The 26639-nt window shown below is 42.8% G+C and overlaps 1 protein-coding gene across 3 annotated transcripts in view; it reads right to left on the reverse strand.

Moving 5' to 3' along the window:
- Positions 1 to 1272: 1272 nt before the first annotated feature.
- PAK4 (p21 (RAC1) activated kinase 4) overlaps positions 1273 to 26639 on the reverse strand; it is a 32717-nt gene continuing 7350 nt past the window's right edge. For 2 of the 3 annotated variants that reach the window (XM_063431222.1, XM_063431221.1), the window contains exons 2-9: positions 16884 to 17101; positions 13156 to 13806; positions 8299 to 8712; positions 8010 to 8143; positions 7730 to 7856; positions 7101 to 7226; positions 6886 to 7020; positions 1273 to 3282 (exon numbers count right to left, since the gene is read on the reverse strand). In XM_063431222.1, the coding sequence (XP_063287292.1) occupies positions 3127 to 3282; positions 6886 to 7020; positions 7101 to 7226; positions 7730 to 7856; positions 8010 to 8143; positions 8299 to 8712; positions 13156 to 13806; positions 16884 to 17087 (1947 nt within the window). In that variant the 5' untranslated portion in view covers positions 17088 to 17101 and the 3' untranslated portion in view covers positions 1273 to 3126. Of the gene's footprint in view, positions 3283 to 6885; positions 7021 to 7100; positions 7227 to 7729; positions 7857 to 8009; positions 8144 to 8298; positions 8713 to 13155; positions 13807 to 16883; positions 17102 to 17594; positions 17791 to 26639 lie in introns of those variants that run through there. The other variant, XM_063431223.1, reaches the window with a different exon arrangement.

Consider the following 26639-nt stretch of genomic DNA (forward strand, 5'->3'; position numbering starts at 1 on the left):
AAATATATTCCTGAATGGACTCAGAAACCACACAGGTAGGAACCAGAACTTTAATAAAAAACAACGAGAGTCACTTATAAAAACAGAGTCCCTTATGGATGGTAGCTGCAGGAGAGGAAGTAGTATTTACCTGGAACAGCCTTCCAGCAGCAGTCTTTAACAAACAAAAAAACAGCTATTAATTTCACTGATACTGGAGGAAAACCGAGTATCGTAAAACATTTTATTTGAAACAGAATAAAAAATAAACATAAATAAAAGATTTATAAAAACAACCAAACCGTGTGTGTCTTCTGTTTAGTCACTTTATTAGTACCCAGTGAATGGGAAAATCTGCGCCTAAAGCTTTATAAAGCTAATTTTGCTGCGTATTAAAGGTATACTTACATTAGAGTTCCTGAAGCTGTAGAGTGGACGCTTGGATAAGTCTAACCATTGTACTCCTATTACACAGAGCCATTTATAAACTCTATAGCGTTATTACCACACGCATACAGGAAGTCACTCTGTCGCCAAGTACACACCCAGACTGATCTTTGAATCTTAGACAAACACAACATGGCTTGCAACAGTATTCAACTGGTTTTAGAGTCATTCGCAGATCATATTTATATTTCACAAATATATAATACTCCCAGTCAGTAAAAGGGACACTAAGTACCATAACCACCACAGTTTAGTGCATTATTTCGGATTATTACACAGCTCATTGTGGTTTTTATGGTGCTAGGAGGCCAAGGTTCCACAGTCCGTAAGGCTTTTGGCAAACTGTTTTCAAGTAGCATGACAGAAACTGTGGGAATATACACCACCTTCACCTGAAGCCCACCCCTTTACGCCACTAATGTGATAATGAAGTGAAAATGTATTCAGCAGTATAAATAAATGTTAACTCTGTGGAGCCTGATAATTCACACAGGCTCCTTGATGCTAATAGGGTTAGAAACCATTAAGTTGCAGCTAAAAGGGTTAATGGGCTTTAGCAGCACAGACAGGGCTGAAAACAGTTTGGCAAAAAACAAACAAACCTGCATCCATAGCCAAAATGCAGTGGTTATGGCGTTTGGAATTATGCAGTGTCTATTCTGGCCGGAACAATACTGGAACTTGGTGGTTCTGGGAACAAGTTTAAGGAGCAAAGAGGCTCAGGACGCTTTCCTGGCATTTTGCAAGATGGCGAACTTCAGTGGTGATGGACGCCGCAAATAACAAATACGCATCTTGATTCAGAGAAAGAGAACTCGGCAGAAATCAGGATACACACACACACAATTCTCTGTAAAACTAATACTTTATCTATTGAGCTTTGTTCAAACAAAAAATGCAAAATAGTTGAATTTCTTTGTAGAAATCAATTGAAAACTAGAGATGCTTTGTCAATCCCTAATATCACAGCATAATAATCTCCAGGTAAAATGCAGCGATCCTCCACATTATAAATATAGATTTCTGTATAAAATTAGACGCAGTAGTCACTCTGAGCCGCGCCAGCACTAATAATTTGGAAATTCTCAGCAAATGGCGCCTGATTGTCAGGACAGGGTCATGAAAATGCTTACTAAGCAATGGACAAATGCAATAAGGCACTAATGTCTGTAATGGCGGCCAGGAGTCGTCGCCAGGAGCATCGTTTAACCCATATACATTATATATAGATGTATCTTGCAAAGCAATGCGCAGCGCATGCCATTCTAATTAACAGGACAATGCCTATGGGAATAACTGGCAGAATTTTCTACTACAAATTTGCAGGATTAGACGATTTCACAGCATATAAAACCTGTTCATTTGGCGAGATTTTTCATCTACGCAGCATGGACGCACTAATAAGAATGCATGAAACGCACACTACTTGTGAGTTTTTTTTCTACATTAAAATATTGCTTATACCGGAACTCTGCAACACTGTCTAAGAGATGCACTTTACCCCAGGTATATACGTCAGCTTGCTATTAGCCCAGTGTCACACAGCATGTAACTGGTGGCTACTTTCGCTTTCTGACCTCGTATAATTGCTTATTGCAATATGCCACCGTCTATCTACGCCTACAAAAAAGTGGCATTGGTGGCAGCTGCAGGGAAGCACACACCAGACACCGCCACAAATCCCATTCTGCTCTAGTGGCACAGCTCCGTAACGACTTTAGGGGGAAAGCAGAGCTGTGTGTGCAGTTCAAGTGGACAAATTTAAACCATAAATTAATTCTCCAGTGCAAATGTCTTGCAGTATGTGTAACAACACTATATTCTTCTCTTATAGTACTTGTAGTGACTTCCCTCTATAGTGGCAGTGCGAAGGACCTCCCATGCAGGGGGTAGGCCATAAAGGATCTTCTCACCTCTGAGCAAACATACTAACTTCACATACAATAAGAAAGTTTCAATCAGAAAAAGCTTTACGTGGGTCTACGATCACCAAGTGGAAGACTATTAGTGTATTGCCGCACGAGATACACCGTGCAACCCTTGACAGTCTGGGGGAAGCAATGACGTGGACAGGACACTGATTTGCTGACCATGCAGATATTGCTGGGTCATTGCGCCCGGTTCAGTATGCCCAGATGTCACCGCTGTACAGTGCAAGCTCGATGCAGATTTCATGGGGCCTTCATCAGCTTTTCTGTCTGCTTGATGTCCAGTACGAATTGGCAATAATTCAAGAAACCAGTAATAACCGTAACAAAGTTTTAGCTCCAGCTTATGCTGTTTCCACAAGACAAGAATCACCGCTCGAAGGATTCCAGTCTTATCCCATCCAGAGATTAAACAGCAGTCTTTTTCCAGTGTTGATCCCAGAAAATGAATGGTGCAAGTTTGGGGTTTTCAAAGTTCTTTTGGAGAACATTAGAGCTTGGGGAAGGGGACATTCCTGTCTCTCTAGAAATAAGGACAGATCATCTAAATTGTTAAATTACCTGAGCACTCTAAGGCAGGCAAGATGTTTCAAATGTCCTTTAAGCAGTGGCGAGAGTTGCTGAAAGAGTTCTGGAAGATGTCTGCTCTGTGGTTTCTGGCAAGAGTTCATGGTAAAATACTGCACCGGCCCAAACCCTTAATATTTCCAGTCTTTGGTGGTCTCAGAGAGAGAGAGAGAGAGAGAGAGAGTAGAGGCCTTGATCTCTTTCCTCATCTCATACGATTTTGTCTCATCAGTGGGACAATACACGAAGGTGGACCTGCTTTCCCCAAGAAGGGGTGTTTCAAAAGCTCGTTAGCTGAGGCTCGTTGACTAGGATCTCTCACTAGAAGTCTGTCCAGGAAACCCTTTAGCAATGGAGACACCTAGAGAGAAACAGATATAATCAGCAAACAAGTCGAAAAACAATGTTACTTCATTTTAAGTCAGGTCAAATAAATGTAAAATTAAAAGGAACATGGATCACCTTTAGACACCTGTCTCATTCAAAAAAAAAACTTAAGCTGTGAAAGAGACAGTTGCCTCATTCTGCAGGTTGACAAAATAAAGGTAATTCTACATTTTTCATATTTACCTGCTTCTTTCTTAGGCTTTCCACACCCACTCCAGGGGAGGACAATGATCTAACCAATCAGTGTCCTATCCCTGGGAATGGTAGAAATGTGCACCGAGCATGCCAAACAAAATTACACATTCACTCTGCAACATCAGGACAGGGGGAGAAGATAGGAATTAGTGTGATCATGCAGAGCAGACTCTGCTGTTGCACAATGATGTCAAGTTTCTTACGTTAGTGGACTGGTCTGAAACCAAGCTGGGGGAAGGAGAGGAGGGAGGCTGAAGAGCTGTGTCCAATACTGCAATCCAACCAAGTTTATAGTAAGTTTATAAACATTTATTACATACTTGCAAAGTGTTTATTGCTTTATTTTGGATTGTATATTTGTTGAAAGGCGTTTGCTTGCTGGTTTATTAACTTACTTGTTAAGTGATACATGTCACTGATTGCTAGATACAGAGTGAGACAGAGCTATGGGGGAACCTAGATACAGTGTAAGAGAGAGCTACAGGAGGGGGGGAGGGGAGCAGATACAGAGTAAGAGAGAGCTACGGGGGAATTAGATACAGGGTAAGAGCTACGGGGGAACTAGATACAGGGTAAGAAAGAGCTACGGGGGAACTAGATACAGGGTAAGAAAGAGCTACGGGGGAACTAGATACAGGGTAAGAGCTACGGGGGAACTAGATACAGGGTAAGAGCTACGGGGGAACTAGATACAGGGTAAGCGAGCTATGAGGGGGTGGAAGGGCTAGACACAGAGTAAGAGAGCTACGGGGGAACTAGATACAGGGTAAGAGAGCTACGGGGAACTAGATACAGGGTAAGAGAGCTACGGGGAACTAGATACAGGGTAAGAGAGCTACGGGGAACTAGATACAGGGTAAGAGAGCTACGGGGAACTAGATACAGGGTAAGAGAGCTACGGGGGAACTAGATACAGGGTAAGAGAGCTACGGGGGAACTAAATACAGGGTAAGAGAGCTACGGGGGAACTAGATACAGGGTAAGAAAGCTACGGGAGAACTAGATACAGGGTAAGAGAGCTACAGGGGAACTAGATACAGGGTAAGAGAGCTACGGGGGAACTAGATACAGGGTAAGAGAGCTACGGGGGAACTAGATACAGGGTAAGAGAGAGCTACGGGGGAACTAGATACAGGGTAAGAGAGAGCTACGGGGTGCAGATACAGAGTAAGAGAGAGCTACTGGGAAACTAGCTGCAGAGTGAGACAACAGAGAGCTACAAGGGAACTAGATACAGTGTAATAGAGAGCTATGAGGGGGTGGGGAGGGGGGCTAGACACAGAGTAAGAGAGAGCTACGGGGGAACTAGATACAGTGTAATAGAGAGCTATGGGGGGGCTCTAGATACAGAGTAAGAGAGCGCTTCGGGGGGGGATTTGATACAGAGTAAGACAGCTGGGGGTGATCTAGATACAATGTAAGAGAGTGAGCTAGGTGGGGGGGCTAGATACAGTGTAAGAGAGAGCCACGGGGGGCTAGATACAGAGTAAGAGAGGGCTACATGGGGGGGCTAGATAAACAGTAAGCCAGAGCTACGGGGGAACTAGATACAGAGTAAGAGAGCTACGGGGGGCTAGATACAGTGTAATAGAGAGTTATGGGGGGGGGGGGGGGCTCTAGATACAGAGTAAGAGAGCGCTTCCGGGGGGGATATCTAGATATAATGTAAGAGAGTGAGCTAGGTGGGGGGACTAGATACACAGTAAGACAGAGCTACGGGGGCTAGATACAGTGTAAGAGAGAGCCACGGGGGGCTAGATACAGAGTAAGAGAGGGCTACATGGGGGGGCTAGATAAACAGTAAGCCAGAGCTACGGGGGAACTAGATACAGAGTAAGAGAGCTATGGGGGGCTAGATACAGTGTAATAGAGAGCTATGGGGGGGGCTCTAGATACAGAGTAAGAGAAAGCTACGGGGGAACTAGATACAGAGTAAGAGAAAGCTACGGGGGAACTAGATACAGAGTAAGAGAAAGCTACGGGGGGACTAGATACAGAGTAAGAGAAAGCTACGGGGGAACTAGATACAGAGTAAGAGAAAGCTACGGGGGAACTAGATACAGAGTAAGAGAAAGCTACGGGGGAACTAGATACAGAGTAAGAGAAAGCTACGGGGGGACTAGATACAGAGTAAGAGAAAGCTACGGGGGAACTAGATACAGAGTAAGAGAAAGCTACGGGGGAACTAGATACAGAGTAAGAGAAAGCTACGGGGGAACTAGATACAGAGTAAGAGAGCTACTGGGGGAACTAGATACAGGGTAAGAGAGCTACGGGGAACTAGATACAGAGTAAGAGAGCTACTGGGGGCTAGATACAGGGTAAGAGAGAGCTACAGGGGGCTAGATACAGAGTAAGAGAGAGAGCTACAGGGGGGCTAGATACAGTGTAAGAGCGCTACAGGGGGGCTAGATAGTATCTCCATTGGAATAAAACAGGGAGATACATAAATCCTGGACTGTTGGTGGTCCATGAGGACTGGGTTGGAGAACACTGATCTAGATACAATGCAAGAGAGTGAGCTATGTGGGGAAGTGTGGGGGCTCTAGATACAGAGTAAGAGATAAAGCTACGGGGGCTGGTGGGGGCAGGGACAATAGCTAGAAGAAATCAGATTAGGAAACAGGGCTTGCAGGAGGTTTTCAGTTTAAAAATGTTTGTTTCCAAAAAGAAGAATTAGCACAGCAGTAGGGGATTAAGCAGTAAACTAAGGTGAATTAACTGAGGTATGGGAAACTGCAGGTTAGAGAAGTTGTTAGCAAAGTGACAGTTATCAGGGTTGGTTAGCGAGATGACAGTTATCAGGGTTGGTTAGCGAGATGACAGTTATCAGGGTTAGTTAGCGAGATGACAGTTATCAGGGTTGGTTAGCGAGATGACAGTTATCAGGGTTGGTTAGCGAGATGACAGTTATCAGGGTTGGTTAGCGAGATGACAGTTATCAGGGTTGGTTAGCGAGATGACAGCTATCAGGGTTGGTTAGCGAGATGACAGTTATCAGGGTTGGTTAGCGAGATGACCGTTATCAGGGTTGGTTAATGAGGAAGATAGTTATCAGGGTTGGTTAGTGAGGAAGATAGTTATCAGGGTTGGATACTGAGGTGACCATTATCAGTGTTAGTAAGTGAGGTAGACAGTTATCAAAGCTGGTTAGTGAGGTAGACAGTTTTCAAGGTTGGTTAATGAGGTAGACAGTTTTCAAAGTTGGTTAGTGAGGTGACCGTTATCACGGTTGTTTAGCGAGATGACTTATCAGGGTTAGAAAAGGGAAAGGTGCCAGACCTCAAGAGACTACATTTGTTAGGAAGATTGAGCATTCTGGTCTACACAATTTTTCTACATTTTGTGACAGATTTGTTTGTTTTTTGGCACACAGTCTCACCTTCTGCACATTTTTCAGCTTAGGAGGTAAATTGTCCCTTATCATCTTCATAGCCTTGAGGGGAGGTTCGTTGAAATAGGGAGGCTCTCCGTCCACCATCTCAATCACCATAATACCCAGAGACCAGATATCAACCTGAGAATACAGGAATTAGAGTAAATTATCAAGTGGTCAGTGAACAAACACAACTTCTCATATGCTCAGTGAATTCTCACCTCAGGCCCGTAGGGTAACCTCGAGATCAGCTCTGGAGCCATCCAGTAAGGAGTCCCAACCAAGGACTTCCGGCGAGGGACCTCCTTATTGACCTGAGCACAGAACCCAAAGTCTGAGAGCTTCACCTGCAGAGGAAAAGGATTAGCAATGTCACAAAGAGAGAAACCAAGAGAAGGAAGGTTCAATGGCTGTGTTTTCCCCTTCCAAATACTGTTAAAACCTCAATGGGTGCATCTGCAGTCTCCTAAATATGACAAACTGTCATAAACCCATTTTCTGTGTCTGCTGTCTCCCGATGCAGATAATACCTCACTGGCTGCATCTCTACCTCCTCCTCGGTGACTGTGCCTTCAGCCTCCTGACACTTTTCAAGTTGTCCATAATCAGCACACATTTGACCAGGATCCCTTTGACAACACTCTCTGGCACCACTTTCTGAATTACTATATATATATATATATATATATTCATTTAAAAACTGCCAACATATTCTGTAGCACTTTACAATTATAGAATGGGAATAATTGATAACAAGTATTAAAAGAGACAAGAGGTGAAAAGGGCCCTGCTCAAACGAGCTTACAATCTTTCTGGATCTTTTACTCCCTGAGATCGTCAAGATTCATACCCGGCCATCATGAGTGAGTAGTATGGAGTCACTTTTGATGTCACGGTGGATCACCCCCTGTGAGTGAAGAACTGATAGAGCCTTCAGGACAGACACACAGACTGCAGCGATTTGCTCCTCGTCCATTCTGGGGAGAAAGAATGAGAGTTGGTTACAAGCAGAAGTAAAGGACCTGGAATCTAGCAAATTACAGGTGCTTAAAAAATAGTGTGTGAGTGAGGCTTAAAGGACAGAGACATAATTCACATTCCTGGACAAATATATTAGTCATGCTCAATACCTGGTATGTGTGACTATGTCAGTAAGTGCTCCTCCTTCTAGAAACTCCATAACGACCCACAGCTCATCTCCAACTAAGTAACTGTTGTACATCTGTACTACGTTCTCGTGCTGGTAATCTCTCATTATTACCACCTGCGGAGCATAGGAACCAATGAGCAAACATTTCACACAGCAGCTTTCGTTGCAATACCCCAAATGACCACAAGAAGGCAGCAAACACTAAAATCCCATATCCACTATTTGTCTGCACAATTAATTCCCTAAAAGCAGTGCAATGACAATCTCACCTCATTGAACAGAAGTTCTCGTCTTTGTTGCTTGCGGAGGTCCATCTTTTTAACAGCAACCAGCTTGCCAGAGCTCCGAATTGTGGCTATACATACAATGCCAGTTGAGCCCTCCCCGATTTTTATAAAATTCTCAAGGTAGGTCCTGGGGTCACCTGGGTCCACAACCATCTGCAGAGCGGCTCGGAACTGCTCATGGGACACCCGCTGTGGCTCCCTCTGAGGGGAGCGAGGTTGGGCTGGGTTCTGGTTTTGGGGGCGAGAGAGTTGGGGATCAGAGCTGTGCTGGGCAAGAGCAGCAGACGAGGGCTTCTCAGGAGGCTTGGGTTTAACTTGACCTTGCTGTGGCCGAGAAGATCCTTTGTTCCCAGGGCTTTTTGGATCAAGAGGTGCAGCGGAACGAGAGTCTGGCACCTAAAGAAAAGTGTAATATATGTACTGATCAGACATCTGACACATTCTACATAAAGCAAGGCAATAAAGATAACAGCAGTGAGCATGGTGGTTATAAAACACATTATCCATCAAACCCTAACTAACCTGACCCCAGCCAACCCACCACCAGCTAACCTGATCCCAGCCAACCTGACCCAAGCCAACCGACAACCAGCTAACCTGACCCAAGCCAACTCACAACCAGCCAACCCACTACCATCTAAGCCACCTCCAGCCAACCCCCCTTCAGCTAACCTGACCCCAGCCAACCCACCACCAGCTAACCTGACCCAAGCCAACCGACAACCAGCTAACCTGACCCAAGCCAACCGACAACCAGCTAACCTGACCCAAGCCAACTCACAACCAGCCAACCCACCACTACCAGCTAAGCCACCTCCAGCCAACCCACCTTCAGCTAACCTGACCCCAGCCAACCCACCACCAGCTTAACAGACCCCAGCCAACCCACCACCAGCTTAACAGACCCCAGTTAACCCACCACCAGCTAAACAGAACCCAGCCAACCCACCTCCAACTAACCTGACCACAGCTAACCCACCACTAGCCAAGCAGACTCCAGCTAATCCGACCCTAGTCAACCCACCACCAGCTAACCTGACCCGAGCAAACCCACCTCCAGCTAACCTGATCCCAACCAAACCACCTCCAGCTAATCTCACACCAGTTAACATGACCCAAGCAAACCTGACATGAGCAAACCCATCTCCAGCTAACCTGACCCCAACCAACCCACCACCAGCAAACCTGACCCCAGCTAACCAGACACTAGCTATACTAAAAGCTGCCATGTTTCTTATATTGCTTATATATCCTGTATGTGATATAGTTTATATACCCTGTATGTCGTGTTTCATTCTGTATGTGATATAGTTTATATATCCTGTATGTCATGTTTCATTCTGTATGTGATATAGTTTATATATCCTGTATGTCGTGTTTCATTCTGTATGTGATATAGTTTATATATCCTGTATGTCGTGTTTCATTCTGTATGTGATATAGTTTATATATCCTGTATGTCGTGTTTCATTTCTACAACACTGTTATATAGTTTATACATCCTGTATGTCGGGTTCCATTATGAATGTGATATAGTTTATATATCCTGTATGTGATATATAGTTTATATATCCTGTATGTCGGTTTCATTCTGTATGTGATATAGTTTATATATCCTGTATGTCGTGTTTCATTCTGTATGTGATATAGTTAATATATCCTGTATGTCGGTTTCATTCTGTATGTGATATAGTTTATTTACCCTGTATGTCGTGTTTCATTCTGTATGTGATATAGTTTATATATCCTGTATGTCGGTTTCATTCTGTATGTGATATAGTTTATATATCCTGTATGTCATGTTTCATTCTGTATGTGATATAGTTTATATATCCTGTATGTCGTGTTTCATTCTGTATGTGATATAGTTTATATATCCTGTATGTCATGTTTCATTCTGTATGTGATATAGTTTATATATCCTGTATGTCGTGTTTCATTCTGTATGTGATATAGTTTATATACCCTGTATGTCGTGTTTCATTCTGTATGTGATATAGTTTATATATCCTGTATGTCGTGTTTCATTCTGTATGTGATATAGTTTATATATCCTGTATGTTGTGTTTCATTCTGTATGTGATATAGTTTATACATCCTGTATGTCATGTTTCATTCTGTATGTGATATAGTTTATATATCCTGTATGTTGTGTTTCATTCTGTATGTGATATAGTTTATACATCCTGTATGTCATGTTTCATTCTGTATGTGATATAGTTTATATATCCTGTATGTCGTGTTTCATTTCTACAACACTGTTATATAGTTTATATATCCTGTATGTGATATAGTTTATATATCCTGTATGTCGTGTTTCATTCTGTATGTGATATAGTTTATATATCCTGTATGTCGTGTTTCATTCTGTATGTGATATAGTTTATATATCCTGTATGTCGTGTTTCATTCTGTATGTGATATAGTTTATATATCCTGTATGTCGGTTTCATTCTGTATGTGATATAGTTTATATATCCTGTATGTCGTGTTTCATTCTGTATGTGATATAGTTTATATATCCTGTATGTCATGTTTCATTCTGTATGTGATATAGTTTATATATCCTGTATGTCGTGTTTCATTTCTACAACACTGTTATATAGTTTATATATCCTGTATGTCGGGTTCCATTATGAATGTGATATAGTTTATATATCCTGTATGTCGTGTTTCATTCTGTATGTGATATAGTTTATATATCCTGTATGTCGTGTTTCATTCTGTATGTGATATAGTTTATATATCCTGTATGTCGTGTTTCATTCTGTATGTGATATAGTTTATATATCCTGTATGTCATGTTTCATTCTGTATGTGATATAGTTTATATATCCTGTATGTCGTGTTTCATTCTGTATGTGATATAGTTTATATACCCTGTATGTCGTGTTTCATTCTGTATGTGATATAGTTTATATATCCTGTATGTCGTGTTTCATTCTGTATGTGATATAGTTTATATATCCTGTATGTTGTGTTTCATTCTGTATGTGATATAGTTTATACATCCTGTATGTCATGTTTCATTCTGTATGTGATATAGTTTATATATCCTGTATGTTGTGTTTCATTCTGTATGTGATATAGTTTATACATCCTGTATGTCATGTTTCATTCTGTATGTGATATAGTTTATATATCCTGTATGTCGTGTTTCATTTCTACAACACTGTTATATAGTTTATATATCCTGTATGTGATATAGTTTATATATCCTGTATGTCGTGTTTCATTCTGTATGTGATATAGTTTATATATCCTGTATGTCGTGTTTCATTCTGTATGTGATATAGTTTATATATCCTGTATGTCGTGTTTCATTCTGTATGTGATATAGTTTATATATCCTGTATGTCGGTTTCATTCTGTATGTGATATAGTTTATATATCCTGTATGTCGTGTTTCATTCTGTATGTGATATAGTTTATATATCCTGTATGTCATGTTTCATTCTGTATGTGATATAGTTTATATATCCTGTATGTCGTGTTTCATTTCTACAACACTGTTATATAGTTTATATATCCTGTATGTCGGGTTCCATTATGAATGTGATATAGTTTATATATCCTGTATGTCGTGTTTCATTCTGTATGTGATATAGTTTATATATCCTGTATGTCGTGTTTCATTCTGTATGTGATATAGTTTATATATCCTGTATGTCGTGTTTCATTCTGTATGTGATATAGTTTATATATACCTTGTATGTCGTGTTTCATTCTGTATGTGATATAGTTTATATACCCTGTATGTCGGGTTTCATTCTGTATGTGATATAGTTTATATATAACCCGTTTGTCGTGTTTCATTCTGTATGTGATATAGTTTATATATCCTGTATGTCGGGTTTCATTCTGTATGTGATGTAGTTTATATATCCTGTATGTCGTGTTTCATTCTGTATGTGATATAGTTTATATATATCCTGTATGTCATGTTTCATTCTGTATGTGATATAGTTTATATATAACCCGTTTGTCGTGTTTCATTCTGTATGTGATATAGTTTATATATCCTGTATGTCGGGTTTCATTCTGTATGTGATATAGTTTATATATATCCTGTATGTCATGTTTCATTCTGTATGTGATATAGTTTATATATACCCTGTATGTCGTGTTTCATTCTGTATGTGATATAGTTTATATATACCCTGTATGTCGTGTTTCATTCTGTATGTGATATAGTTTATATACCCTGTATGTCGTGTTTCATTCTGTATGTGATATAGTTTATATATAACCCGTTTGTCGTGTTTCATTCTGTATGTGATATAGTTTATATATCCTGTATGTCGGGTTTCATTCTGTATGTGATATAGTTTATATATATCCTGTATGTCATGTTTCATTCTGTATGTGATATAGTTTATATATCCTGTATGTCGTGTTTCATTCTGTATGTGATATAGTTTATATATACCCTGTATGTCGTGTTTCATTCTGTATGTGATATAGTTTATATACCCTGTATGTCATGTTTAATTCTGTATGTGATATAGTTTATATACCCTGTATGTCGTGTTTCATTCTGTATGTGATATAGTTTATATACCCTGTATGTCGTGTTTCATTCTGTATGTGATATAGATAAGGTTAATGACTAGGATTTGTTTCTTTTGTTTCTTTACACCAAGAGCCAATGTAGGTTTGGCCATCACCTGGAATTATTTGTCACATTTAGTGGGTGTTTCTTTGGCCACTGTACAGCGCTGCAGAATAGGTTTGTGCTCTAAGGAAAATTATCCAACCTCCTTCTATAAACCTAAGCCATTGCAGCATTGTATTACATTGTGTTACATTGAAGGAATCATCGTGTTACTGTATAACTACCTGGTGAGCAGCTCCTCTGCTGGGATCAGTGTCTGCCCTGGGGTAGGTGTTAAATGGCCGTCCGGCTTGCTGTGCTGGCTTTATCGCTCCTTCACTAGCAGAGGTACTTGACGTGTGTATATTGGGCCCAGAGAGTGGTCTTTTGTCTCTCGGTGACTGTGGACTACCCTCTCCTCCTGCATAGGCAGACTTGGGTCTCCGCTCATCCTTATCCCTTCTCACCACCCGATCTGCAGGTTCACTGTAATCCATCTCCACTCCTGGAGGTTCTCTTTTCTCATCTGCTCGATGGTGAGAGCGATTTGCTCTGTGTTCAGTGGGTTTAGGATAATCTGGAGGCGGAGGACGATGTTTATGGGTGGGTTCCTGACCCCTTGGCTGTTGGGGGGCTTCTTTCTGCTCTTCTCTAGGTCGGTCCCTTCCCTGGTGCTCGAGCCGGCTCCGCTCAGACCCCCTACCATCGCTGTCACGTGGCTGTCGGGCACGTCTCTCGCTCATCCCATTTTCAAACTGGAGACGCTCCTCCCGCGGGTAGCATGGGGGACTCTCTCTTCGCAGGGAGTTAGAGCGGCAAACAGACATGGTCTCAAACTCATCCAGGAGCCAAGCCAAAGAGCCATCCCGTGCCAGCTTGTTCCCACGAACAATAGTCTGCCAGGGTAATGTTACAGAATTAGTTTAGTACACACATTCTATCCAAAAATAATAAGCAGCCTAAAGACCTTGATCCACAAAGCCAGCCTCACAAACAAAAACCTCTGTCTGCGGCTCTCAGGTACTGACCGAACCTTGGAAGATTGTCCACCTCATCTATTCTACCTGTGTCACCCATTATAAAATGTTACCTATTATACCTGTAGTTTATCCGTGACATTTTCTGTACATGCAGTTTTTATTTCCAGTGAATGTATTTCACCAATATCCCATGTAATATAGTTATTCATATTTTAGGTGATTGAAAAGTTTACCAGCCAGATTCTATCGGATTCAATATGTTTTCTCTCCCACCCCATCTCTGTCCATCGTTGCCCCTCCTGGCTGTAACGTTTCTTATCTCCATCCCAGTTTCCTCACTTCACACACGCAGACTTACAAGCAAAATCCTCATATTCATATACTCTCCATATTCTCTTAGCATAACCCGCCCACCCAGGTTCCTACTAATTTCATAGCATGTTCCTCCGGCTGCTTGAGATATTACTCAATTACCCCCTCAGTCTCTTTACACTAACAGTAGCTGCAACGTTCCTTTAATATCTCTGGCCGTCACTTCCAAAGTTTTCAAGGGGATCCCCATGAAGAGCCCGGTTGTGGCGAAACGCACGTCAGAACAATTGCAGACTCATTAGTTCTAAAAGATGAGACACAATTTTCTGAGACATTAATTCTCTAAATTTAAACATTATATTATTGAAGATACCTTCGGAACAGTCACTTCGTCTAGATGTGATTTTGTGCTGAATCTCGTACTTTGATCCTATATCCACTTCAATCCGAGCAATATAGAGTTTAAGAGGTTCTGGGTACTATAGATTCCCTCTGTTCCTCCTATTTATTTTTATTATTTTCCCTTTCCAGTCTGGCATTGAAAAGGCGCGAGTGTAATTAACCAAAGGTTAAACTTGGGATGGGGGTGGGAGGGAGAGGGGCACTGCAGGGTCACTTTAATGTGTTCGGTTCTTCAGTGGGTTTATTAATTATAACAAATGAAGAAACAGCATTAGGGATCGACCGATATTGATTTTTTAGAGCCGTTACCGATAATCTGTGAACTTTCAGGCCGACAGCCGATAACTTACCGATATTCTGTACATTTACCGTTTTGAAAAAATAAACAATTTCTACACAAATCTACTGTTAACTGAACATATTCATTATTTATTTTTTTGCAAATCTTTATTATTTATTTTTTTTATGAAGGTAAATGCACAAAATATATATGCCTTTCAGGAGTTGTGTTTTCAAGAATATATGTGTGTGTAGTGGATGCAGTGATAGTATTTGATTAGTGAATGCAGTGTGTGTGTTTGTGTAGTGGATGCAGTGTGTTTGTTTATGTAGTGTGTGCATAATGAATGCAGTGTGTGTTTGTGTAGTGAATGCAGTGTGTGTGTATTTATGTAGTGTGTGCATAATGAATGCAGAGTGTGTGTTTGTGTAGTGTGTAAAGTGAATGCAGTTTGTTTGTGTAGTGTGTATATAATGAATGCAGAGTGTGTGTTTGTGTAGTTTGTGTGTGTGTGTAAAGTGAATGTAGTGTGTTGAATGCAGTGTGTTTGTGTAGCTTGCATATAATGAATGCATATTGTGTGTGTAGTGTGTGTGTATATATAAAGTGAATGCAGTGTGTGTGTGTTTTTGTGTAGGTATGTAATGTGTGTAAAATGGGGGGGGGGTGCATTCTTATTTTAAATATTATTATTTGTTTTGTTTTTTAAAATATGTAAATGTTTAAACCTTTTGTTTTAGTCCCCCTCTCTGCTTCTTACCTGGCCAGGGAGGGGGATATGGCATTCCCTGGTGGTCCGGTGGCAAGGACTGTGCAGTGGAGGGCCCACAGCAAGCCCTTACTTACCTTCCCAGCAGCTCCCTTCAGCTCCTCTGTCTAACCCTCGCGGCCTGTGGTAACCAGTGGCAATGCTCTGACTGCCACGGGACTCGCGAGATTTAGACAGGGAGCTGAAGGGAGCTGCTGGGAAGGTAAGTAAGAGCTTGCTGCAGGCACTCCAGGACCGCCGGTCCTGGTCTGCATTATCGGTATCATTATAGGCAGATACTGATATTGACGAAAATTCTGAATATCGGCCGATAATATCGGGCAGACTTATAATCGGTCGATCCCTAAACAGCATATTTAGGAAAGATATTGTTCACCCCAGCCATTACCCACAGATCCCTGCTGTCCTGATAAGAGTGGCCGTTCGGGCACTTTAGTAGCAAGTTTGTTTTCAGGCTTTTGGGCTGACATTTTATCAGTAGGTATTTATTTAACAATAAAATATAGGAAAATGCTGAGTTACAAAAAAAAAAAATGAATAATAAAAATGGTCTGTGCATCTAATATGGGGAAACATTCCCTCACCACCAAGCATTCAGCCTTCCTGGAAGGGAAAATCCACGGCCATTTGCCATCCAAAGTCTATCTTTGATGCTATTTTGTATCACACTTTTATTATTATTATTATTATTATTATTGCCATTTATATAGTGCCAACAGATTCCGTAAAGCTTTACAATGTTATGAGAGGGGGGATTTAACTATAAATAGGACAATTACAAAAAACTTACAGGAATGATAGGTTGGAGAGGACCCTGCTCAAACGAGCTTACATTCGACCTGTTGAATGTAAAAATGATCATTGTGCAGGTAACTTTACTCCCATTTCTTGTAGATGCATGGAATAACCTTTCAGCAGAGGTGCTAGAGACTAATAACAGAGACTAGTTCAGGGAAGCCTGCAACGGCCCTGAACAGGAAACAGTCTGTTTTTAGAAATAAAATGTGTAAACTAAGCGGAGAACTGACTGTATCGGCTGTGAAACTTTACCTTCCTCTGGCCTCGCAGATAGCATCAAAGGGACTAGTAAAAAGGATGGGGGTAGGTGAGGTGCACCGTACCATGCTGTTACTTCCTCTTCCTGACACTAGCCAGGGCTCTCCCCATAGCACAGCACGCAGTGTGAATGAGAGGTTGCCTGGGATAAGCACAGAAGACATTCTAACTCACCTTCTGGGGGCCATGGCGGATGGTTGTGATGCATGCTGGGTCCACCAGCGGTTTGGGTCTCTTTGCGGATTCCTCGATTAGACTCTGCCATTGTCGGGGGAGTCCAGTGAATTTCTGTTCATGCTCATCAAAGCCTGTGTGCACCCGGTGCTCGAAATTCGACGGTGCAGAAATCTCAACGCGCTTCTTCTTTTTGACAAACATGTTTGCAATTAGACCTGTGGAGAGAACACGATATTAACACAACTCCATATTGAAAAACCTCAAGAACAATACAGACACCAACATGGGGGACTCCATCATATCTGGGAACTCAGAAAATAAAATACACACAGTATCTTACTATTTATTTTAAAAGTTCAGCAATATTAAAGATTTTGTTTTAATATATCTGCTACGTTGACTCTTGTCCTGAGATCACACATCCCATCATGCACCTGCCCGGAGACTATCAAAATGCGCTTATATTTGCCTTAAAATTTCCAATCATTTGGATGTTCTTAGAGCACATCTAAAACTATTGTTTATTAGGAGTTGATAAAAATAAAGGGAGAAGGCAAAAGATTAATGGCTTGATCCCTGCAGGCAGCAATATCAGAGTGCCAGCTCTTGGAACAAGCTTGTCTGTCACACACAATGAACATATAAGCAGCTGCTCTGTGTGTGCACTGTCAGCACTGAAAGAAGCACAGATGAGGGTTCTACCCTTACCCTAGGGCTTCATCCAGGCCAAAAATCAGAGTTACTTCCTCATAGCGATGAGCAGTGACCCCCCCCCCTGCTCCCCATAGGGCACACCCAATATAACGAAAAGTGAACATTTCTCCAAATTCAGAAAGTCTTAAACAGATTTATACTTCCCTTCAGCAGTCATGATATATTCCCTGACAGTGATAAGAGTGGGGATTACCTGCTACACTCCCCAAAAAGCCATGCCCATTTTAAGTAATACTATACAGAGTAGTGATAAGAGATGGGCTAGCAGCCCAGCCCCCTCTCGGGGAACGCCCATTCTAACACAAGGCACAGGAATGCTGTATATTCACATTATCATGTGACAACAACCATTCATCAGGATCCAGCACTCCCCCAGACTCTGCATCCTATCACTCACAGCCCAAATATACAAACTCACAAACAGCACCCTGAATAGAAAATCTAAATATATACTGAGAACTGCCCCAAGCATGGAAATACATACCGTAAATGACAAATAGAGCCAAGCACGTATCTTATATCACAGAAGAGCCCAATATCTGTCAAACAAACATCTTTAAACTTGGAACCCTTACATTAAACCGTGACAAGAAAACAAAACCTCAGGTAATACGGCACCAAGTGACATAAAATGACAACAGCCAACCGAACCAGACAATAATACCCATATACTAATTGTCACGTCCACACAGACTGAAAACTTTAACTGTGGAAATTATCAGAATTTAAAGTTCATTCATATTTTCAAATCAGCTAGGTTTAACCACGACTGTGGCCAAAAATGGGACAGTGAATAATCCAGTCAAAAAGTCACAAGGAAAGAGGCGAACAAATAACTGATTAATGATAAAGATGCTAAATTAATATCTATCAGTCAAGTTTCTATGGATTTGATCGTATATTTATATATACACAAAGTGCGCTAAGATCACGCCAGGCGGTAGCGCGGTTCTGCTTTTGAGTGCTCAAATTCTCTAAAACGTATGTCTGTCTCACTCGGTTAATCATTTCGTGATAGTGCGGTTTGTTTCTCCAAGATGCCCCAATTTTTATTCAAACACTGAAGCATATGATTTATATGGTTTGCTTTAGGTTAGCTTTAATTCCTGGCGGCTGCGAGACAATGCAGAGAGTATTAAGAATCAGTGAGATCCAGGTCGGTTCGGCCGCGCAGCCAGCTCTGATCTTGTCCACCATACTGTCAGGGGCCCTTGGGTGAGTGTATGGCTGACAATAAATAACATCACTCACATCAGACAGCCAAAACAAGGAGGGACGACGAGAAGGAGACAGGCCTTCTCCAAGGACTGGACGTGTATAGTTTACGGTATATCAAAGACCAGGGAAATCAAATGCTGTAATTATTTATCGCACACAGTCCATGGGAAAACTTGTAAATACCCACGCCGATTCTGTATAAACATGGCAAATTATTAATAAAGCATTTTGACAGAGACACAATGAGTGCCTGTTGACACATGAAATCCCTGGGGCAGAATATCGAACATAAATCTAGCTGCCAAAAAAAAACACAAACGATTGTCAATATAAATTGCACATTCAGGACAAATGGTTAACTGCGCCACATACTCCATGTGTATCGAGAAATAAAAGAAAAGAGAAGAGTAAACTGACATGTGGCCAAGGGCTCTGCTCTGGAAGTACCTTCTGATGCGAATGCTGATGGCATAATCGGAGGGGGTCAGGGTAGGACCAGTTCAAAGAAACAGACAAAGCAGGGGCTGCTGGCAAGATTCCCATTATGCAAGGACTGTCACAACATATTGGGGTATGGTGGGATTCTCGGTGGAAGCACCCTGATTCTGCAAACGAGACTTGGTGTATATAACTCCAAGCACCATGACCTCTTCACTGGTTTGAAGTAGTCCTGGTGCTATGAAATGCTGCACATGCAGAGTTTAACCCTTTTGCTTGCAGACGTGTAACTCCACCTCTAGCAGGGTCATTGGGGTTTCTTCAGGCAGACCAGGCTGGCTAATGTCAATTCTGTGCAACTTACATTGCACCGAATGTCAGTCATTTGTTAAGAGTGGTCAGCTGACGCTCTAAACAAATGAATGGCGGAAACTGTGGCATCTGGCCTCTGTGACTCTGCAGAAGCTGGAAGCACATCACCCGACCATCAGGGAACCTTGGGAACACAACTAAGGGAGCAAATCATTGCATTGTATCATAAGCACAACAGAAGGCAGCAGGGGAAATGATGCTTTAGTTTAGCCTTTAGTTTAACCCCTTAAGGACACATGACGTGTGTGACACGTCATGATTCCATTTTATTCCAGAAGTTTGGTCCTTAAGGGGTTAAATAAATGGAATACTGCAAGCAACTAAAATCTGTATTATCTTATTAAAATCACCAACATAGTCCATAGCACAGTACAACAGCAAAGATACTCTCAGCTCCCATCTTTTTTTTTTTCTATCAAAGTCTAGCAAGCATGTAATAAAATCCCTGGGACCATATCCCCAGCTACAGACAGCATAACAGCATGTGGGACATACAGCACCCTTGGACCTCATCATTCATGATTCAGGCATGGGGCCAGTGTAGAGGGACTAGCAGGAGCCAGGTGGCTAGCACAGGTTGTATCTTTTTGCTGAGCTCAGTGAATGGGTTAAAGCATGTCTCTCTCTCTTTAATCAGTAAATCCGCTGGCTGCACTCACTCTCCGCCTGTCTCGCAGCAGTTTAATCAGTAACTAGTAAAACACGTAGCGCTGCCTGCACAATGAAAGCCTAGTTTCAGTGAGAACGAGATATGGAGTATAGTGATAGCGTGGTGAAACGTAGGACTATACTCTCACCAAGCTTAGTGGAAAAAGTGCTAGCAAGTCACAGAAACACAGAGCCCGGTAAACAAGACTAAGCCAAGGATTTTACCAGACTGGGCAGCTCATTCCAACACCTCCACATCACATAACAATACATTTCCTATAAAGCTGCCATGCGCCTACTGCAGGGAGAGTTGGGAATAGCTTTCACCCCTCAATAATGGCAGTGTTTCACCTCCCAAATGCAGCGTTTATCTGGGAACATTAAAGGGACACTATAGTCACCAGAACCTCTACAGCTTAATGTATGCCCTGTCCCTGCAGGCTCGGCATTGTAAATAGTTAGAACACATGTTTGGGAAACACACCATAAGCTTCTAAAGAAGTGGTAAATAATCCTGCAGATTCCCTACCTCAATGTTGGCAGTGCTGTCCTCAAATCCAGTAATATTGGCTGCAAATTCAAACACGGATAACCAGGCTGACTACAATCACTTTACCTCTTAATCCCAGAAAGGTTTCCTTGGATATGTTCCGATACAATGCGGGGGGGGGTATTGGTAGCAACTAGTGAAGTCGATCCTAACCCCCTACATCGAACTTTGCTAGCACTATACATGAAGCATGGCTGAACGAGGACCAAACAAACAATTGATGTAGATGGCCTACACACCGTTTCAAGTCCCCCCTGGGCCATGGCAGTAACTACAAGCCTATATTATTAACTACATGGGACATGATGGCTACAATTATTGTCCAAGTTGTTATCTTTGCAGTTGCTGGCTGGATGCAGCCTGCGAGAACACACCTTGCAGGATTAGAGTGCAGCGAGAACACACCTTGCAGGATTAGAGTGCAGCGAGAACACACCTTGCAGGATTAGAGTGCAGCGAGAACACACCTTGCAGGATTAGAATGCAGCGAGAACACACCTTGCACGATTAGAGTGCAGCGAGAACACACCTTGCACGATTAGAGTGCAGCGAGAACACACCTTGCACGATTAGAGTGCAGCGAGAACACACCTTGCACGATTAGAGTGCAGCGAGAACACACCTTGCACGATTAGAGTGCAGCGAGAACACACCTTGCACGATTAGAGTGCAGCGAGAACACACCTTGCACGATTAGAGTGCAGCGAGAACACACCTTGCACGATTAGAGTGCAGCGAGAACACACCTTGCACGATTAGAGTGCAGCGAGAACACACCTTGCACGATTAGAGTGCAGAGAGAACACACCTTGCACGATTAGAATGCAGCAAAAACACACCTTGCACGATTAGAGTGCAGCGAGAACACACCTTGTCTGGTAGAGTACCTCACTCTGACTGCCTATGCTGGAGTCCCTAACTGCCCGGCGGTCTTCCTGAGACTGTCCGCCTGCCGGAGTTCCGGACGCTGAACACCTGCCGGAATTACTGAAACTGTCATTTTCAATGTTTTCATTTTACTTTCAGTATTTTATTTATTTATATACAGGGCTTGACAAATTTGCTTTGAAACGGGGAGCAAGCTAAAAAAAATTAGGAGCCAGATTTTATTTAAACTTACAAAGATTTATATTCGATGACAAAAAATACAATTCTTAAAGGGGCACTATAGCCACCAGGACCACTACAGCTTAATGGTGTATCTAGTTCTATTTGATTCCATTTGGAGTTACCCAGTTTAATTTATTGCTAGGATGCTGATGGTTTAAAGTGTGAAATAAAGATTTATATTGTATTATGTAGATATTTTTCCCTTTATCTTTCCACACCAACAATGAAGTTTCGGTCTTACCAGCGGGCAGCCCGTAATGATGGACAGGCAGTGGGAGGTTACATTACTCCCGAATGCCAGGCGGGTGTGATGTATTGCGGGTGCCACAACATCATTTTCGTTGTCCGCAATAAGGGAAGAACGCAGAAGTAAGCCATTAGGATGAGTGGGACGCCCTACAGATAGTGATTGTCCACTTCTTGCCCAAGTGACCGGAGGCCGCAGTTTAAATATGGATGAAATCCTGGACTACAGCACAGCGAACAGCAAGACGTGTCTTGACATCAACCATTTGGGAGATTCTGAAAAGTGCAATATCGGTTTTAATTATTTATGGTTTGATAATAAATTGTTCATCCAGCACTCTGTCCATACTGATTTCCAATTCCAGGAATCATCAATAGAGGATGTGCCACCCGACAAGTTGACACCAATCCTCTCAAGCTCAGGATTTTAAGGTGAGCTTAACACTGAAGTCCCTGTTAAGTGAATACGCCCATACTACGCTACTGTATTTTCACTTTGTTTATTTAAGACCTGCATTTTCATCCGAGGTGTAATGCTGCCTTAAGAACATAAAGATGCGATTTACTGAGCCAGTACTTTTAGGCACTTGTCCACGTTGGATGTTTTAGATATCACCTACCACTAATCATTTTAATAAGTTTAATCTGCATTATATATTTCTCTTTTTCACGGTTTTTTTACATATCAAATCTGTGTATATCCCTATTTACCTGTTAGGTACAAGGGTAAGCAATATTGCATGTTTATATTTTAAAGAGCTCCACTGTTATGTAGAAAGGTTCTGAATTATATTACAGCAAACTCAAATATCCTGACGCCACTTTGGGCCGCGGTATTAACTATAAGGTCACAGTGCTGGCTGTGGCCCTGAATGCAGTCACCCTGGGCCGTGACATTAACTATAAGGTCACAGTGCTGGCTGTGGCCCTGAATGCAGTCACCCTGGGCCGTGGCATTAACTATAAGGTCACAGTGCTGGCTGTGGCCCTGAATGCAGTCACCCAGGGCCGTGACATTAACTATAAGGTCACACTGCTGGCTGTGGCTCTGAATGCAGTCACCCTGGGCCGTGGCATTAACTATAAGGTCACACTGCTGGCTGTGGCCCTGAGTGCAGTCACCCTGGGCCGTGACATTAACTATAAGGTCACACTGCTGGCTGTGGCCCTGAATGCAGTCACCCTGGGTCGTGGCATTAACTATAAGGTCACAGTGCTGGCTGTGGCCCTGAATGCAGTCACCCTGGGCCGTGACATTAACTATAAGGTCACAGTGCTGGCTGTGGCCCTGAATGCAGTCACCCTGGGCCGTGAGATTAGCTATAAGGTCACACTGCTGGCTGTGGCCCTGAATGCAGTCACCCTGGGCCGTGAGATTAGCTATAAGGCCACACTGCTGGCTGTGGCCCTGAATGCAGTCACCCTGGGCCGTGGCATTAACTATAAGGTCACAGTGCTGGCTGTGGCCCTGAATGCAGTCACCCTGGGCCGTGGCATTAACTATAAGGTCACACTGCTGGGTGTGGCCCTGAATGCAGTCACCCTGGGCCGTGGCATTAACTATAAGGTCACACTGCTGGCTGTGGCCCTGAATGCAGTCACCCTGGGCCGTGGCATTAACTATAAGGTCACAGTGCTGGCTGTGGCCCTGAATGCAGTCACCCTGGGCCGTGGCATTAACCATAAGTTCACACTGCTGGCTGTGGCCCTGAATGCAGTCACCCTGGGCCGTGAGATTAGCTATAAGTTCACAGTGCTGGCTGTGGCCCTGAATGCAGTCACCCTGGGCCGTGGCATTAACTATAAGGTCACAGTGCTGGCTGTGGCTCTAAATAAAGTCACCCTGGGCCGTGGCATTAACTATAGGTTCACAGTGCTGGCTGTGGCTCTAAATAAAGTCACCCTGGGCCATGGCATTAACTATAGGTTCACAGTGCTGGCTGTGGTTCTAAATAAAGTCACCCTGGGCCATGGCATTAACTATAGGTTCACAGTGCTGGCTGTGGCTCTAAATAAAGTCACCCTGGGCCGTGGCATTAACTATAAGGTCACACTGCTGGCTGTGGCCCTGAATGCAGTCACCCTGGGCCATGGCATTAACTATAGGTTCACAGTGCTGGCTGTGGCTCTAAATAAAGTCACCCTGGGCCATGGCATTAACTATAGGTTCACAGTGCTGGCTGTGGCTCTAAATAAAGTCACCCTGGGCCATGGCATTAACTATAAGGTCACAGTGCTGGCTGTGGCTCTAAATAAAGTCACCCTGGGCCATGGCATTAACTATAAGGTCACAGTGCTGGCTGTGGCCCTGAGTGCAGTCACCCTGGGCCGTGGCATTAACTATAGGTTCACAGTGCTGGCTGTGGCTCTAAATAAAGTCACCCTGGGCCATGGCATTAACTATAGGTTCACAGTGCTGGCTGTGGCTCTAAATAAAGTCACCCTGGGCCATGGCATTAACTATAAGGTCACAGTGCTGGCTGTGGCTCTAAATAAAGTCACCCTGGGCCATGGCATTAACTATAAGGTCACAGTGCTGGCTGTGGCCCTGAGTGCAGTCACCCTGGGCCGTGGCATTAACTATAAGGTCACAGTGCTGGCTGTGGCTCTGTATGCAGTCACCCTGGGCCGTGGCATTAACCATAAGTTCACACTGCTGGCGGTGGCTTTAAATAAAGTCACCCTGGGCCGTGACATTAACTATAGGTTCACAGTGCTGGCTGTGGCTCTAAATAAAGTCACCCTGGGCCATGGCATTAACTATAAGGTCACAGTGCTGGCTGTAGCTCTAAATAAAGTCACCCTGGGCCATGGCATTAACTATAGGTTCACAGTGCTGGCTGTGGCTCTAAATAAAGTCACACTGGGCCATGGCATTAACTATAGGTTTACAGTTCTGGCTGTGGATTTGAAGGGAAGTATGCCAGGGCCGAGGCATTAACTATAAGGTCACACTGCTGGCTGTGGATTTGAAGGGAAGTCAGCCAGGGAAGCACAATAGAGAGGCGTTTCCATAACATGAGGGACCTTCCTGCTTTCACTCCCAATTAAAGCAAATCCAGAGTACTGTGACGTTATTGCCTTACTGCAGGGGTTCTCAACCCAGTCCTCAAGGACCCCCTACCAGTACAGGATTTGGGGATTACGTGGGTGTGTCTAAGGTGAAAAAAAACAACAAAAAACACCTTAGACACATCCAGGTAATCCAGAAATCCTGGACTGGTAGGGGGTCCAAGAGGACTGGGTTGAGGACACCTGCCTTACTGTAACATGGCTCCCCCCATAGCACAGTTAAATTCCAGGAGAAATTAATCAAAGTGTCTGGATCAGAGAATGTTGTAACTGTGGGGGCAAAATCCATGGGACGTCCCTGTGGCGTTCACATTTGCGTTACTGGTCAGATATAGATACATCGATAATCCTCCCCCAGTCTAAACACATCTTTCATTACAATCATAGTAACTAATGCTACATGGGTAATGGCGCAGGGTATAAAATAAGTGGCTATTATCAACGTATAAAACTACACAAATAGAAAATACACTTGAGTCCTATTCATCGAATAAAATAATGCATTAGCAGTATTAAAAAACAAGCCACACGGGTATTATACACGGAGTAAACCATGCTTCTGTTAGAAACAGTCCATTTAAAGGTCTCGCGTGAATTCACCCTCATTATCACCATCCCAGCCGAGGACTGCGTTTTGACGCAGTATGAGCAACAAGAGGAATTACGGTATCCACATTCTGCAATAAAGGGAGATACCCAGAGAAATTCAGAAATAATCACTTTCCAGTGTCCTTGAGGTGAATGTTCCTTTAAATGATCACAGCAAATAGGTCATCTATACACTATAACAACTATAGCCCATTGTAGTGGTAATGGGACTAACATCCCCTGGTAATGTAGCAAGCCATTTTTGAACAGATCGACACAATCCAATGGTCCCAGAAGTGACTGCGGTGTGCCTGCTCGTTTGCAGTATTGCTAATCAGACATCCCGCTACCACATTAGCATGTAAACTTTGGCTATGTCTTAACAGCACTGATTGGATAAGAGCTCACGAGGGGTTCTAGTGGTTATGGTGCTTAGTGTCCCCGTAACAGAATGAGCATGGTAATGTTGTTAAAAGATCTGAAAGGGGGTGGGTCTAACCTGAAATAATTCAGGGAATGAATGGGTTAGTGCGGTCTTGTGACCAGGCTGGCATGGGATGTGTTAATCCACTTAGCACTGCTATGTCACCAGTCAGACAGGGAATGGGTTAACAAAGTCTAATGGACAGACAAGAATTGAGTGGGTTAATGAGGTCAAGAAAGTAAGAAATGGGTTAATGGGGTCAAGTGACCTAACAGGCAAGGAATGGGTCAATCAGGTAATGAAGTCAGGGGAGAAAGGGTTCATAAAGTTATTAAATATTGTTTTTGTACTTTACTGTAACCAATGTTTTGTG

Source organism: Pelobates fuscus, chromosome 9 (assembly GCF_036172605.1).
Source record: "Pelobates fuscus isolate aPelFus1 chromosome 9, aPelFus1.pri, whole genome shotgun sequence".
Classification (NCBI taxonomy): domain Eukaryota; kingdom Metazoa; phylum Chordata; class Amphibia; order Anura; family Pelobatidae; genus Pelobates; species Pelobates fuscus.